Raw genomic sequence first — 17,248 nt, 5'->3', positions numbered from 1 at the left:
TAAGACTATGTCTCTTCCTTTTCCCAGTGGTGGGTGCCTTGGCTGATTAATCCAATGGACACAAGTGGAGCAGGAGGGCAGGCATCTCTTGCTGCTGATAGTGAGATTTAGAGGTAGAATGAGGTGACACAGATCATGTTGCAGATGTCAAAAGTTTGGAGAGCAGTTGGTATGAGTGGGGTGGTGCTAAGGCTGGATTAGGGGGACTTGGCTTTATAAAACTCAAGAGCCACAGTACAGAGCCTGGTCAAGGACGGACATGAGATTGTTAGCTAGGAGTGAGAAACCTTGAAACACACTGGTGGTTTTGATGTTTTCTGGGAAGGGAGTGTCAGTGCTTGCAGTTTCATTGTATATGAAGCTCCTATTCCATGCTTATTTGAGTGGCTGAACCAAGTCCTTTGAAAGGAAATGGAACATAGTAGACAGGGCCATGTGACACTAGAAACTAGAAGCAGATGGCCTCTCTATTTCCGATAACCAGACCAAAAGACATTCATGTTGAATGATGTTGTCCTAATAGAGACTTGTGAGTACAGGAATGAGCTGTTTCAAATGTCAAGCGCCACTTGGGTCCATCGTCAGAGATTTTTCACAGCAGATAAAGTTGTCACTTCTGGGGAATTTTAGCCAGTAACACTAGTACTGGGGTTACAAACCCAAAAGTCTATTAATACATTAATGTAATAATTAATACATTAGTCAGACAGGTAATGTAAATGAGTAATAGGCCAGGTTTGAGAAAAACAACCGCACATGTGTGAAGATAAATTTCAACTGATAATTAACCTTGAATAAGCAGAAGGCATTAGAGAACAGTGGAGCCTGCATTCCACTGGAAATTGCATGCTCCATCTGAAGGGAGGGGCTGGCCCTAGGCATTGCTAGTTAGCTGTTGCCAAGACAGACATTGCAAACATATTTTGGGCCAGATTCTGTTTGAGAACTCTTAGTTCTGGACACTGTTGCAGCAGCGTCTTTCTTAACTGTTGGCTGTGAGATAGTAGGGTGCCTTGGTACCCAGTGGAGTTAGAGTTAAGCAGGGTCTCTGATTGTAGCTCTGTCGTTGCTGAGCTGTGACATCTTGGGCAAGTCACTTAACTCTGCGTTTCTCAGTTTTCTTCTCTGAAAGATTTTGAATAATGAATCAGTAGCTTTACTGTGACAATTTAGTGAGAGATTGATACCTAAAATACTCAGAAAAGTTTCTTCCAGCAGATGATGAATTTTTTTTATGTTAAGAGAATGTTCTGGTCAATTCTGTGGACCTAATATATGAAAGTGATTATTATAATTATAATGACTATAAATGATCATCTATTTGCATCCCTTTTCACTATAAGTGATCACTATAAATAATCATAATCACTATGTGCTGAAAAGGGATGCAAATAGATGAATGATTAGAACAGAGTAGTAATGATGACCATTTTCTACACACACACACACACACACACACACACACTTTGTTCTCTCTTCTTGCCACATGTATTAACATCTTCTGTGTGCCAAGCCCTGTCTTATCAAATGCTGGGTCTTCAAAGATGAATCAGGATGGTTCTTAATCTTTGTGGCCATAAATTGTCTCAGTTGGCACTGTTGTGGCCCAGGACAGGGCAGCCTTGGTCTGAGCCATTTCAGAAAGCAGAAACCAAACATGAGTAGTGAAGAGGCAGACCTCAGCTCTGTAGCAGCAAGCATTCACTTATGACAAGATGTGGCCAGCCATGGACCTGGCCGTTTTGGGAGGCTGTCAGCACGTCTTTTGTGGGCTTTATTTAAGTAAAAGTCGGCGATTGTCTGTTGGGGATGCCATAGATCAGTTGTCTCTTACTACTGATAGTGAGATTTAGAGGCAAAGTGTAAAGGCCAGAAGTCATGTCTCAGAAATTAAAAGCTTGGAGAGCAATTGGTATGAGTGGGGTGGTGTTGGGGGCAGAGTTGGGGGGGGACTTAATTCCATTAAGCACAAGAGCCATGTTAGCCTGATTTTAGGTAGGATTTTAGATATTAAGAATCCTGCTTCAAGGATTTTGTATTATCTGATCTGCTAAAATACATATTTATTTATTTATTTATTTATTTATTTACTCTGGCTTGGCATTAATATCAACTGGAGATCTTTAAAACATTGTCAATTCTTGAGCCCTACCCCCAAGATTTGTATTCGTTTGACTTGAGGTGGAGCTAGGGTGTGGACTTCTTAAAAGAGTTTTCTCAGTGAGTCTAGTATGTGGAGAATCACTGGGCACAGATTAACGGAGAATGAAAATATTAGGAACAGAACACTTGAAGTGGAAGAAGATAGTTCCTTGTGAAATTTGCTTAAATATGTACCCTCTTTGGATGCTTTTTTTCTTCATTGTAGGTATAATGGCCTCCTGTTAACAGGTCCTCTATTAAAATGGTAGCTAGGTTACTACTCTAATTATAAGTGTTGAAATAACTTTATTCCACCTAAAAGGTTAAAGTGTACCCGTTCATCAAATGCATCCAGCTGCAGGTGCCCTTCATCAGTTTCTTGCCTTTCAACAGATTGTATTAAGGTTAGATTTTTTATGTGAAATGGATTATCCTGTGCAAGAAAATGAAATTAGAATTATAAAGGTGGTTTGAAGGTTCTTTAGAGAGAGACTTCTCTACTTGCATGGCAGCGACCAACTATTGATTGGCTAATGCAAGTAATTGTGAGGAGCATAGAGTGGTATCAGGAAGATTGCAGATAACCCTAATCATGCAGATAACCTAAAACCAAACCCGTAAGACCAGCAAAAGTATTGCCATCTTTAGATGTTAACCAAAAAATTACAAACAAATAAATTAAGTACCACAGTTTAAGAAAATACGGTATTGCTATATGATAAAATAGTCTTATTGCTTGCCTTTCCTTGTTTGACTCTTCTTCCTTAAAGAAAGATCAGAACAGCCCTTGGGTTGGACAGCAGCACAGTTGCTGAATGCTTCCCACCTCTGCCACTGACCAAGCTCAGAGCCTCACCCTGGTTGTGACATCTCAGCCATAGGAGCTCCTGGGAGGGAGAGGAACAAAGGGTGATAATTGGGGCTGGAAGAGGGAGTTATGACCTAGTCTTCTCTGTGCATCAGATACCTGATGTTTAGATGTTTTGATGATTCATAATAAATTTTCTCCTCATGTATGCCTGCAACACATTCTGTGAACATAAACCTGTATTTTACCAAGATATCAATTAAGCAAATACATGGATGAATAATCTGCCCTTAGGTAAAGTGAGATAGCCCAAATTTTGCCCTACCTCCAATTCTCTTAAAAGACGACATCTTCGTGGGTTTGTGTTCTGCTTCCCATGCTGCCGCATCATGTAGAACCTCTTTCTCACTTTTTCTTCTCCTGCCTAGCCAGTGGCTGGTCATTTGAAGAATTAAATAAACACTTTCCTGCCTTTTGGAAGCTTTCTTTGCAGCTCCAGGCTCAGTTAACTAGAGCCTTCTCTCTGCTCCTCCTCCATGTTCCCAGTTCCCATGTCTGATACTCTTGTTCTGGCAATCAACACAGAGTATAGACACTTTCTCCATGCAAACATATGCTGCTTAAAGGCAGAACTGTGGCACGTTCTTCCTGATATCCCAGCATCCAGCACTGTGCTTGGCATGTAGTAGATGCTCAATAAAAGATTAAACGAACTTTCCATTGATTTACTTGTGGTTTTCTATAAGAACAGAAAAAAAAATAATTTTTTAGTTTTTATCTAAAATGAAAATTAGAAATTATCCATTCTAATACAGTATTGATTCTGTACAATTTTCATTGTATTGTTCTGATTCCATTTTTGAGAGCATCTTTGTATAGAGGCAATAGTAGCTGATTGGTCTATCTTTACTATAGGCAGAAGTTTAGCAACAGATATTTTTGCCTTGAAGTAGCTGTAGGTGTGTTCTGTACAGTACTTAAGAAACAATACTGATATTGCCCTCTTCAATACTCACCCACCCACCCACACACATGCAGGTGTATGCATTTGTACACACCTACATCCTGATTCATTGGTGGTTCTGGAATGGGACCTGGACATCAGTTTTTTAGAAGTCCTCAAGGCAACACTAATGTGCAACTAGGTTTGAGAACCAGAGCTTTGAGCAGTTCTGTTATGCAGTGGAACCATTCTGTTTACAAAAAAATTCTCTGACATGCCTGTGGAAGGTCCCATACACTCTGTACTATTTTTAAAGTATTAGTATTACTGTTTGTGGAGCTTTTGTGGGAGGTGAGATCTTTTCAGTTAGGCAAACCAGCAACTGAGCCCCTGCCTTGTTATGCCCATGACCTTATTTAGATATCTTCTTACATTTACATTGGCTTTTTTTTTTGGATTAATTTTTTAAATTCTTTTCAAAGATGTGGAAGAGTGAAGAAAGCAACAGCTTCCTATGTACCTACCTCTGAGGATAAACATGACATTTTGCCACATTTGCCTCAACTCCTTTTATTTAAAAAAAAAGGTATTTGTAACTTCAGTTTTTCACTTCCTGCAGGTAACCATTCTGCTGTAGTTGCTATTCATAAACATACTGTTTTTGTGCTTTTACTACATATGTATGTATACGCAGAGCAACAAACAGTATACAATCATTCATCTGTATCTGAGGGGGACTGGTTCCAGGACCTCCTTCAGACCAAAACCCACAGATACTCAAATCCCTGATATAAAATGGCATCATATTTACGTATAACCTATATATATCCTCCCATATATTTTAAATCATCTCTAGGTTACTTATAATACCTAATGCTATGTAAATACTTGTTATAGTGTTTAGGGAATAATGGCAAGAAAAAAGTCTGTACTTGTTCAGATGCAACCATCCATTAAAATATATATATATTTTCAATCCACGGTTGGTTGAATCCACAGATGTAGAACTCACAGACATGGAGGTCTGACTCTGTGTTTTAAAGTATCTCAGCTGGTGTCCTTGTTCATTTTGCTATGACTAACACCAATTTATTCATTTTACCAATTGATTTATCTATTCTCTATGCAGCTTTATTTCCAAAACACACTTTATGCATTTCCTAGCTTTGAGACATTGGGTACATCTTCACTTTCAAGAGTCTGTCATTGAAAAACAGGGGTCAGAAACCTGTATCAGAGGATTGTTTTGGGGATTAAATGAGACGATGTATGTAAAATGTTTAGCACAGGGTTTGGCAGACACATAAACACACATTACAAACATTTGCTATTAGCAAGATATGTAGTGCTGTGGTTACTTTGCCATTAAATAAAATAATATGTGAAAATATAATACCTGGCTTGGCAACTGCTGGGTCTCTTTTCTCTTTCCCCTAATAATCTCCCAGGTATATTTATTGCTGTTCTGCACATTTTGCCATCAGAGGCGTCAGAGGGCTGTGAAAGGATTTCTGGCTTGTCCGTCAGTACAGGATGAATTAACAGAGGCTGGGGAGAGAGACAAGAAGTTACTATGTGGGCTACAGGGTGATAGAGGAAGGATATGGGGGCAGTGCTCCTTTTCCAGCCGGTTTTAAATTCTCTTCCTTATGCTTTACTCCTCCTGAGGGCCTATTTTCTGAGAAGTACTTGCCATATCCTTTATGTGCATTATCTTTTGTTTAATAACTTCCTGAATTATATATCTTCATCTGTAACTTAAGAATTAGTGTTCCCCGTTAGGTCTGCCTAATTCCAAAACTCATGAGCTTCCCACTCTAGCAAACAAGCCAACCAAATGAGGGGGAAAAATAAAACCACCTAAATGAACTAATTTTAATTAAACTGACCAGAAAAAAGTGAGTATATAAGCAGTTAAATGCCATTGTGTAGCTATTAGATATATTATCAAAGTATTTATTCATATTTAAGGGACATAGATCTTAAAAAGAGAAAGTATTGATTCTCTCTTGTGACCGCCATGGAATAAATGCCTTTCACCGTCTGCCATGACTCTGAGGCCTCCCCAGGCATGTGGAACTACATGTGCATTGCCATTGCGATTTCTCTTCTCATGACTCTGATATGTGCTATCGCTACTTATGGAACATACAAGCAACATGCAGCCTGGATTATCCCATTCTTCTGTTACCAGATCTTTGATTTGCCCTGAACACCTTGGTTGCAATCACTGTGCTTGTTTATTACCCAAACTCCATTCAGGAATACGTATGACAATGGCCTCCTAATTTTCCCTACAGAGATGATGTCATGTCAGTGAATCCTACCTGTTTGGTCCTTATTATTCTTCTGTTTATTAGCATTATCTTCACTTTTAAGGGTTACTTGATTAGCTGTGTTGGAAACTGCTACCGATTCGGCAGGAAATCCTCTCATGTCCTGGTTTATGTTACCAGCAATGACAATACGGTGCTTCTACCGCCGTATGATGATGCCACTGTGAATGGTGCTGCCAAGGAGCAGCTGCCACCTTACGTGTCTGCCTAAGCGGAGCTGAGGGCAGCAGCTTGACTTTTTTGACATCTGAGCAATAGTTCTGTTATTTCATTTTTGCAATGAGTTCTCTGAGCTTGTTTGTTGCTGAAATGCTACTTTTAAAAATTTAGATGCTAGGTTGAAACCTGTACTTTTCAGCATATGCTTTACTAGAACACTGTGATGATGAGCTGTAGAATTCTTTCTGTAGGATTCGGAGTGTAATGGGCTTCATAACGTTCCCTAGGCACTGAAACTTCCTCCAAATCTGATGGACCCAGAGTCAGAGAAGTTCACTTTTGTACCTGCTGGGTTTCAGAGTTAGGCAGTTAGTCACATTTTTTTCTCTCTATTCCCTCTATTTTAAAAGTGTAAAATAAAACCAAAAGTAGACAACTTTAAGCCATCCAGTGTAGAGAACAAAACCTTATGAAAACAGGAATGTCAGTTGGGTAATCATTGTTCTAATTAGGTAAATAGAAGTCCTTATATATGTATTACAAGAATTTGCCAGTTAGCATCCCTTATGACTTAAGTTCAATAACAGTTTGCACTTGGTGGTAAAGGATTTTTCTCCATGGCTTAAATTAAGACCATTATAAAGCACTAGGCTGTGGGAGCAGTAACCATCTGATGAGTGCTCTCATGCATCCGGGTCCAGGGACGTGGGGTGACGTGCCTCGTCTGTGTTAGAGGGTAGGATGGATGTGTTTGGCGCTGCATGGGATCTGGTGCTCCTCTCCTGGATTCACAGCCCTTCCCAGGGCCCACTTTCACTAAGTGTTCTGCCATACCCTGATTCAAGGAGGTCATCCAGCTGACTTTTTCAAGCGGAATTGGGATATATTTGATATACATTTGCCTAACAACATGGAAAAGGGTATTCTTCCTCCTTTCCCTGCAAGGTGCATTCTACTGCTTTGAACTTCCAAGTACGCCTAGTCACCTTTTAAAATGTAAAAGTTTTCAGAAAAGTGAAGATTGCTTTCCTTGAATGAGCTTATTATCTTGGCTACCTGAATTGCAAGGGATTTTTGTATATTCATATGTTCCAAAGTCAGCAACTCTCCTGTTGGTTCATTATTGAAAGTGCTATAAATGAAGTCTTTTGCAATTAAAAATAAAAAAAAAGAGAGAAAGTATTATCTTAGTCTTATTTCATAGACTTGTTTCCTGAATATATGCCCAGAAAAGCTTTTCTAGAACAGAAGGGATAAGAAAGGAAGGGAAGAAGTTGAGAGAGAATACATGATAATATAATTAATTAGTAGATGTTTTTCTGCTTTTAATGTAGACATTTTATTCTAAGGTTATGGTCAGAGAACACATTACTGGATGGGAGATTCCAGGCCTGGGGACAGTGCAGTCGTCAGCCTTGCTGGTGTCCTTTCACTTTGCTCATTCTTGATACATGGAATTATAGAAAGCACATAGCATTTTAGTCTTAGGAATCCGTAATTGTTCCCTTGAATTTGAAGAAATAGAATGTGTGTCTATCTGCATCTCCCTCTCGTTTCTGCTAGGGGATTCCCGTCGAAACGTCATCATGTGGCTGGACCATCGAGCAGTCAGTCAGGTCAATAGGATCAACGAGACCAAGCACAGCGTTCTCCAGTACGTTGGGGGGGTGATGTCTGTGGAAATGCAGGCCCCGAAGCTTCTGTGGCTGAAAGAGGTGAGTGTATAGAGTCTAAGAGAAAACACCAACAATGTGAGAGGATCCCTTTTATTGTGGATCTGTATGTACCAGGCAACCTGCTGAAATCAGTTCCCTTTGATTTTTCCCAGCAACTTGGAGGAAGGTAGATCCCATTTTATTGATTACAGTGCAGTTAAATCATACCTGTTTTTGTGTGCCTAACTCATACCAGGCACCGTGACAAGTATTGTACACATTATCTCTTTGAAGGCCAGCAACCCAATGAAGTGTTTTTGTGTGTGGTGTTTTTTTTGCAGGATGTCTGTTTTATAGACAAGAAACCTAATGTTCATAGAGATAAAACAACTCACTCAAAATGACAAATATGTGACAGAGCCAGAATTTGAATCTAAGACTGGCTAACTTCAAAATCATTTTAAAAATTTTAAAGTTTTTCTGTTGTAGAGACTTGGTCTTACTATGTAGGCGAGGCTGATGCGATCCTGCAAAAGTGATGGGGTGATAGGTGTGAGCCACTGTTCCCGGCCATCCAAAATCAATTCTTTTAATATCCAGTTTTCTACTGAAGTTCAGAGAGGTTAATTGCCTTTCTAGTGAGAAAGCAGCAGAGGTGGGAAATAAGTCCCTGTCTTCTGACCAGGGCCTTCCTATTCTGTACAGTGTTAGCCCCAGTTTACTGATATTTGGCCTTGTTGACATCTTAGGGTATCTCTTTCTCATCCCCCCTTCCTTGAGTTTCTTGTCCTTGAATGATATGGCAATCTCTGGTCAAAGCACTTGCAGGTGGTTTCCATTTCCAGATGTTAGGACTCTTTTATGAAGTGTGGAGAATGGTGATGTCAGCTTAATGGTTCCCATTAGAGATGGATGTGTGAGAAAGTTCAAGTCCTTTGGGAAACCTCAAGGACTTGAAAACCTCTAGGTGGTCTGAAGAAATAGAGAATCCATCTAATGAGCATGACCTGCTGTGATTCATTTACTGGCTCTGAGATTTCAGGTGGGCTGAGTCTTCCATTACTCAGACTGTGACTGGAGATAGGGAAAGCTTAGGGTTCTTAGAAGATGCCTAAGGATTGCCATCATGGGGCAAAAGAGTGGTAGGAAAGAAGGGCTTCAGCAATCAAAGCAGGCTTGGCTTGTTATCTGCTTTATATATTGAGCTGTTTTGTAAGTTTTATTCTACAGAAAGGCATCTGTGGTTGCTAAGAGTTTGAAAACAGAGTTTCTTAGGAGTTTTCAAGAATCTAATTCTGATTCTGCTGTCAACAATTGTATGCTTTGGTCAAAGCACTTCTCATCTCAGGCCTCACTTTTTTCATCTATAAAATGGGAGAGTTGGTTTAACCAGTGTGAAAACCTGACTCAGAATATACTGAAACACAAAATTGAATACAGAACTGTTTTGCACTGCCCCCACACCCTGCTTTGAATTGTATAGGCATTAGTTGATTTTAATCCTAACAATCTCTGCCTGGTAGACAGCATGGGAAACTGATCCTGAGGAGGCTTTCCCAAACAGGTAATAGAGCCAGAATTTAATTCCATGTCTACTGGGCTCCAAATCTCAGCTTATTCTATAATGTCATGCAGTACTAAAATCCCTCTGTGAAGCATGGTTCTTAGGGGATAGGACCAGGAATGATGGCAGTGGTCTTCTTCAATTTGGCCTAAACTTGTTGCAAGAGAGAAGAAACAGGTTAGATATATCACCTTTTTTGGCAGCACAGAATGAAGAGTTATACTGAGTTGAGCAAAGAGGATCGGGCCGAAGGTCTTTAGTTCAGCGTCAGGGCCTTGTAGAGCTCTTGCCGCCTGGCCATCTCCAGCCTATATTCTAGGAGATCTAAATGCATATCTGGCATGAACCTCTCAGGATTCTTACCCTCTCAGACGAGATCAAACTGCACTAAATAAATCCCACAGGAAATAGTTAAGGTCTAACTTACATGCCAGTGTTTGTGACTTTCTGAGAGCATCTTCTACTAATTTATTTTAAAAAAATCAATTTTCTTTCAGAATTTTCTGAGTAAGCCTCTAGTGTGGGTGTGTTTTGGTAAGCATGTACAGGAATTCTTGCTGAGAATTCCTTTGGTTTTAACATGATTGCAAAATCAAAATTAAAGAGATTTCTAAAGTCAGTTTTAGCACCTTATTGAAGCCTGTCCACAAAAGCTATAGTGCTTCTCAGACTCAAATGTGTAAATGAATCACCTGAAGATCTTGCTGAGCTATAGTTTCTGATTCAGTAGCCCTAGGATAGGGACTGAGAATTGAGAATTTGCATTTGTAACATAAGTTCCCAGGTGATGCTAATGTTGCTGGCCTGGGGACTTATGAAACCACTTATACTTCCAAAAGCTCTGTTCACCTACTCTGAAAATCTTCCCCTTGTGGGGAGTCAGGGAATGGTACCTTTGTTTTTAAAGCTGTGATGGGAGACACAGGGAAGTTTGAGAGCTTCAGTAGAGCTGCTCAGGTGCACATTTGAAATAAAAGCATGATGTTCTGTGTTCTAAGTTCATTGAGCTGTCATGTGTTTACTCTTTATTCATTCTTTAATTTTTGAAATCTGTACTGAGCTCAACTATGAACCAGCAACTGTGACAGGCACTGGGGACATGGGCTGCACAGAGTCCACTTGGGATGGTGGTCGGGGAGCATAAGGAATGGGGTTGGTGGAGGAGTGACATGAAAACAGAACCATCAGATGTGCCATGCATTGTGATATAGCAGTATACAAAGCGCTCTGGGAGAAAGGAATTGCTTCCTGGAGGCAAATAGTTTGACAAGAGCCTCAAGATAAGAGCAGAGGTTTTGACTAGTAGAGAAGATAGGAAAGAGATTCTGAAGAGAGACTTTGGTTCATCTGTGGTATGGTAGGTGAGTCCCAGGGCATGAGCTGTGGTGCTTCAGTAAGCATAGCAGGAGGTGAGGCCAGGTACATAGTCTGAGTTCAGCTTATTAAGGGCTTATTTGGTGATAGTGATTGGTTGATGGTTGTTAAGCAAGGGAGGGGCCAGCTTAGGTAACTGGCAGACATATAAAGATTGGAGAGAATATGTGTGTGGGAGTAAGAACTAGAGTTTTCTCATTCCCCTGATGATAGCACTCTGATTGCTTTGCATTGCTCTATTAGATACATTCCAAAAACTGAAACATGGACTAGAAAATGGTGCATGATGTCATTTTTCCCTCCCCCTCTGCCCTCACTGTTTGTCTTTTACCTCCTGTCTCACTGTATCCCATCCACAGGGATCCACTCAGAGTTCTTTACACGTACACAGTTCTTTGCTACCTGAGTCTTGGCTAGAGGCTGGCAGCCTGTGGCACCCAGGCCAAATGTGGCCTACTGCCTGTTATGCCTGTTATTGGATGGCTTGAGAAAAGGTAAATGTCTTTGCATTTTCAAGTGGTTAAGAAAGAATCGAAAGCATGATATTTTGTGACTTATGAAAGTAATATGAAATTACAGTTTTAGTGGCCATAAGTTAAGTTTGATTGGAACACAGCCACATTCATCCATTTATGTGTTGTTTATGTCTGTTTTCACACTACAGTGCCAGAGTTGAATAGTTGAGACAGAGAATATATGGCCTGCAAGGCAGAATATAGGTGTACTGTCTGGACCAACAGATGAAAAGTTTGCTGATCCCTGGTCTTGACAGTGTTGACTCTTCCACCCACAGTGTTTTTTCCTCTGCTCACCACTGATTCTTCCTTATCATTTAGGTCTCAGCTTTATTTTTGCATTCTTATAAAGCCTTTACTGACCCTCAAATAAATCAGAGTCTCTTGTTATTATACTCTTAATTTACTTCATTGTATCTTTCATAAATTGTAATGCTACGTCAATATGTGTGGTGATTTGTATAATGTTTCCTCCAACCATTGTAATCTACAGGAAAATAGAGACCATATTCACCTTGTTCTTTTTTTTTTTTTTTTTTGGGGGGGGGGGACGGGGTTTTGCTCTTGTTACCCAGGCTGGAGTGCAATGGCGCGATCTCGGCTCACCGCAACCTCCGCCTCCTGGGTTCAGGCAATTCTCCTGCCTCAGCCTCCTGAGTAGCTGGGATTACAGGCACACGCCACCATGCCCGGCTAGACCTTGTTCTTTGCTATGTCTCTGTCCCTAATCAAATGGCTGGTGCATAGTAGGTGCACAGTACATATGTTCCTAATAATTTGAATGACTCAGTAACTCAATAAGGGGCTGTTGCAGTACTCCAGGGATAACTAATGAGACCTGAATTAGGCACTGTGGGATGGAAGGAGATGGGTTCTATAAATCTTTAGAGGATAATATCAATAAGACATTGAGACTGATTGGCTGTGAGGAGTGAGTCAGAGCTGACCACTCACTTTATTATTGCTGTCATTTATTTTCTCTTTGTCCTTAGTCTAGAGTCAGATGTCAGAGGGAGTTGGGCAATATTTGGGGTTATATCTGTCTTGAGATGTACTAGGACCACGATAGCTCTTGGACAAAGTCACCTGGGTCCTAGTCCTGGAAATATGGAATTTAATCATGTCCTTTTCATTTAAAGTTTATGTGTTTTAGGTTGATGTTTGTCTCCTTAATAAGAGTTGTCAGATAAAAGGAAAAATGCCATTTGAATTTTTCATAACCCCCAGCAGTCTGGCTTTTCCATTTGGTCTCAATGATTCTGACTCTCATCTTAATGAAGGCCAAATGTAAATTAAGTTCTGTCAGGCTTGAGCAGCTGGGGTCTCCTATCTTTATAAACATGAAACATTGTAGGGTAACAAGGTGCAGACTGAGGAAGGTCAAGAGAGTTGGAGAGCTGATGTGGATCCTGACAGCTCAGTGTTATTGGGATATAATTAACATGGCTTGTAGGGGCTACATGGAGATCTTCCAAGCTGTCTTCTAACTCATTTCCTCTTTTGTTGTTGTCAGCAGTACAGAAAGCTAATCATTTTATAGTTTGAGATTTTTGTTCCTTATTCCAAAGTTCTGGAACCAGCTGTCTGGCATGTCACAGGATTTTGTTGATGTGTTCAGTTGATGGGTTCAAGAAATATACCTGCTGCTCCTCTCTTCCCTGTTTGTGCCCAATGCTTCTGTTCTCCTGATAACATACTGGGAAAATGAGGAAATGATTCTCCAGTTGAGATTCTTTGGGGAAACCTGGAGGTTTGAATGGCTAGAGAGGTGGTTTGGTAACTTCCTGCTAGCTGTGGAAGCTGTCACTTGATCGCTTTGCAGTAGCAACTGTTGAAAAGAAAACCCTGCTGCAGGTCAGGGAACCCTGGTTCTTGTAGTTCTTTCTACAACATGAGAGGCTGACCAGAGCTAATTTTTAATCCCTTATTTGGCCTTATTTTGTCACTCTTCTTGATGATATAATAACATCTTTTCTCTACCCTAAACCTTAGTCTAGTCTTGAAACTTCATGAAAGATAGGCAACATAAGTTTATTTCCTGGAAATAACACCATTTAAATAGATGGCAGTATGGTGGAAACTGTTCTTTCTTAGTTATTGTCTTTACTATTCAACTGTGTTCGTCAGGTCTTAGCAGTAGAGCTAATACAAGATATTGAGGAACTTTGGGAGATATAACACAATTCTCTACAAAAAAGTACAGGATTTGGAGCCAAACACACTTGCATTTAAATCTTTCTGTACAACTTACCAATTGTAGGATCTTAGACAAGCTAAAATCAACTTCTCTGAGTCTCAGTGTGCTAAGCTATAAAATGAGGACAAAAATATCAGTCTTGCGGATTTATGAGTGAGTGTGATATTTGTAAAGTGGTTTCTATAGTGGGTATTCAAATAGTACTTTAATTTTCATTATCACTGTGTTTAAAACTGCTTGTTTCTACTGATGGACATTTCAGTAATATCCAATCACTGTTTGAGATAATTTTAAAGACTAAAATATTTTATTCTATGGAGCTGGCCGTAATGAGTGGTATGTTTTTCCTGTTTTACTACGGAAAATTCCAGAAACCATCATCAAGGTTTCTAGAGACAATCATAGAAAATAGGGAATAGAAGAGTGCAGAACATATTTTCAGAGTCATTCATTTCTGTGACTCATCCACATCCTATGTGTAATACCTATGCCAAAGGCAGGCAGCTTCGAGCTGCAAAGCTGATTAACTTACTTGAGTACCTTCTACTTGTTTCCCTTAACATTTACCAATGCTGCCAGCACCAGAATTATTTTACTTCACAAGAGTTGTTTTATTTAATCCTTACACCAGTCTGTGCCACACATATTATCTCTTTTTGTATTACTAGATGAGGAAACTGAAGCTCAAAAAAGTTAGTTACTGGAGGTCTCATACTTCATAAGCAAATCCATGTCAAAAGCTGCACCATAGCTCTGTTTCCCCATTTGCCACCTTATGGGAACCTGTGTACTTTCAGTGTGGGAACCCAGAAGTGGTCTCTGTCACCAAGAAATTACAGCCTGGTTAAAGAATAAATATACAGAGCAACCAAGCAATAAGAGCAGAACAAGAAAATAGATGAAAATAGTAGCTAATGTGTATGCAGTCTTTGTTAATACATCTAATACTTTTCTAAGCACATTACCTATTTCTCACAGCTACCCTATAATTATTGTCTTTTTTTTTTTTTTTTTGAGACAGGGCCTTGCTCTGTTACCCAGGCTGGCATGCAGTAGTGCAATCTTGGCTCACTGCAACCTTTGCCTCCCAGGCTTGAGTGGCTCACCTACCTCAGCCTCCTGAGTAGCTAGGACTACAGACGCATGCCACTATGCCCAGCTAAGTTGTGTATTTTTTTGTAGAGATGGGGTTTTACCATTTGTCCAGGCTGGTTTCAAACTTTTCAGCTCAAGCGATTCACCCATCTTGGCCTCCCAGAGTGCTGGGATTACAGGCATGAGCCACCGTGACCAGCCTAATTATTGTCTTTCACAGATGAGGAAATGGGCACAGAGACTTTCAGCAATTTGCCCAAGGTCACTCAGCTAATAAGTGGCAAGGCTGGGATTTGGACTTTGGCATTTCACATCCAGAGTATGGGCTCATCACCATTTCGCTCTACTGCCTCTTTCAGTGTTTGCTTTGAAGGCTTTGCATAAACTAGTTTAGGGAGGAAATTTGTAGGATATGGCTACGGGAGGCTCTGAGGCTGTGAACAATGAGCAGTAGGCTTATTGTTTCATTTAAGAAATACTGAGTGTCTCCTATGTGAGAGGCACTGTGCTGGGCACGGGGGATTCCAAGGTGAATGAGTGGGATGAGGGCTCTGAGTAGTCTTCTGGGAACTTAGAGTCTAGTATAGAGAGACAGAAAATAGACAAGGAGACTCATATATATATACACACACAAAGTGATTTTGTTTTCTGGAAAATGCTACGATGGAAAAACAGATGAACAGATTTGGCATGGCTAGTGTGGGCTTCTCTTGGGAGTTTTTGTTTGACCTGAATGAGGAGATAGGAAGGAGGAGCAGCAGATTCACTGTGGGGGAGGAAAGCACCTCCTGAGATCAGCAGAGGAGGTCAGCTGGGCCAGGAGGGTATGAGCAAGGCACACAGGCGTAGGAGGAGGTTTGGTGAAGTGGACAAGGGCTGCCGCATACACAGCCTTGAGGCCAGGGGCAGGAGTTTGGGTTTTATTCCAAGAGCAGTGGGAAATGGTTGATGAGTTTTAAACATGGGTGTGACACAGTATGTTTTATGACTTTAAAAAAGTCATTCTGGCATACATGCTAGGTAGATAGTAAATATTTGTATAGCAACAAAAAAATTTACACTGTAATGTTGAAGAAAAGTTAGAAGACGAATGAACAGTTTTATAAATACATTTGTTTTAAGGAACTATCAGTATAGAAAAAAAAAGACTGGCCATACACACACAAAAAAAACCATTAATACTGGTACACTCTCCATGGTTGAAATAGTTTGCTACTGTTTTAGCACAATGCTCATGCTTTTAATACTTAGTAATTTTCCATTCAAAGCTTGTAGTCATAGCTAACCTTTCTGGTTGACAACACATCATTATTGAGCAAGGGATTTTTTTTTTTTTTCTTTTTGGGCTTATTTTCCTAAAAAGCACCATACTAGGGATTTCACAGGCAGAATTTCATCTCTGCCCTTCAGTGACAAGGTGTAACAACATGCTGTTTTACTATATCTGCATGGCAGTATGAGGAAACCAAGACTCAGAGGACTTGAGCAACATCCCCAAAGCTACACAACAAGTGAGTTGTAGAGCCCAGATTCTCACCTAGTCCCATCTGCCTCCAGCTCCTGGGCTGTAGCTATTGCCGGTCACTGCCTGCTTTTGAAAGATACTCATTTCTTCCCACCTGCCAGGGCTGCAGGCTGGTAGCCCACTGGTTAAATCTGGCCCCCAGACAGGTTTTGTTTGACCCACCACTTGCTTGGAAAAAAAATAAACGATTTTAAATTAGTTTCCAATATTTAAAAATTGAGAAATTGTATCTGAAAATTCAGGTTATTTATTTTCTTTAATAAATAATGAAAGAATCTGACAGTAAAGGGACCACACTTCCATGCGGAAGGGATCGGCTGGAGCTAAGCAGGGGCTGCCCTCTTTAGAAGTGGAGGGCATTCTTCATTTGGTAGCAGTCCCCACCCAGCCTGCTGCATTCATTTCCTTTTCCAGCCCTACCCTTGAGAGCATTTGAATTTGAGACTTAGGCTGTGGGAATTTGTTCAAGGAATCCATCATTACTTTTCCTATAGCAAGCATTTAGAGAAATGGAAAGACATTCCAGATGGCGAGATTCTTGGTTCAGGGTTCTCATCATCCCATGCTGGTATTTTCTCACACCTCCGGGTCTTTGCTCAGGTTTTAACTTCTGCCTGGCAAGCTTATAGTCATTTCTTCCTTCACCAGGAAAACTTATAATAATAGTTCAAAACTCAGCCTTCACTTCCTCTAGGGAGCCTTCCTTGACTTAGTGTTGATTTAGGGTCCTACCCTCTGTCCCCTGTGGCATTCTATGCTTATCTCTACCCTAGAATTTATTGCACTACATTGTGCTTTATTTATCTCAGCGTCCCTAGCCTCTAGGCCATTGTTTAACATCTAAGATTAAAAACTTAGTATATATTTTGATGGGTGGATGAATGAGTGGTTGAATTTATTAAATCATCTCATGCCATTTTTGATTGCTGGGTGCA

General features: G+C 40.3%; 1 protein-coding gene and 1 pseudogene across 15 annotated transcripts in view; both read left to right on the top strand.

Annotated features, from left to right (window-relative positions):
* Nucleotides 1-17,248, top strand: part of FGGY (FGGY carbohydrate kinase domain containing) — a 429,508-nt gene that overhangs the window by 41,039 nt on the left and 371,221 nt on the right. For 13 of the 14 annotated variants that reach the window (XM_032297123.1, XM_032297121.1, XM_032297119.1 and 10 more), the window contains one exon: nt 7,952-8,103. The exons of the other annotated variant lie outside the window; for it this stretch is intronic. In XM_032297123.1, the coding sequence (XP_032153014.1) occupies nt 7,975-8,103 (129 nt within the window). In that variant the 5' untranslated portion in view covers nt 7,952-7,974. The remainder of the gene's footprint in view (nt 1-7,951; nt 8,104-17,248) is intronic. 14 annotated transcript variants of the gene reach the window in all.
* Nucleotides 6-7,281, top strand: LOC116564109 (annotated as a pseudogene). Its single transcript, XR_004274725.1, has one exon. The product of XR_004274725.1 is annotated as a lysosomal-associated transmembrane protein 4B-like (transcript).

This window comes from Sapajus apella, unplaced genomic scaffold (assembly GCF_009761245.1).
Source record: "Sapajus apella isolate SASKATOON/1434 unplaced genomic scaffold, GSC_monkey_1.0 scaffold36, whole genome shotgun sequence".
Lineage (NCBI taxonomy): Eukaryota > Metazoa > Chordata > Mammalia > Primates > Cebidae > Sapajus > Sapajus apella.
Note: the sequence above shows the minus strand (reverse complement) of the source record. Positions and strands in the feature narration are given on the sequence as shown.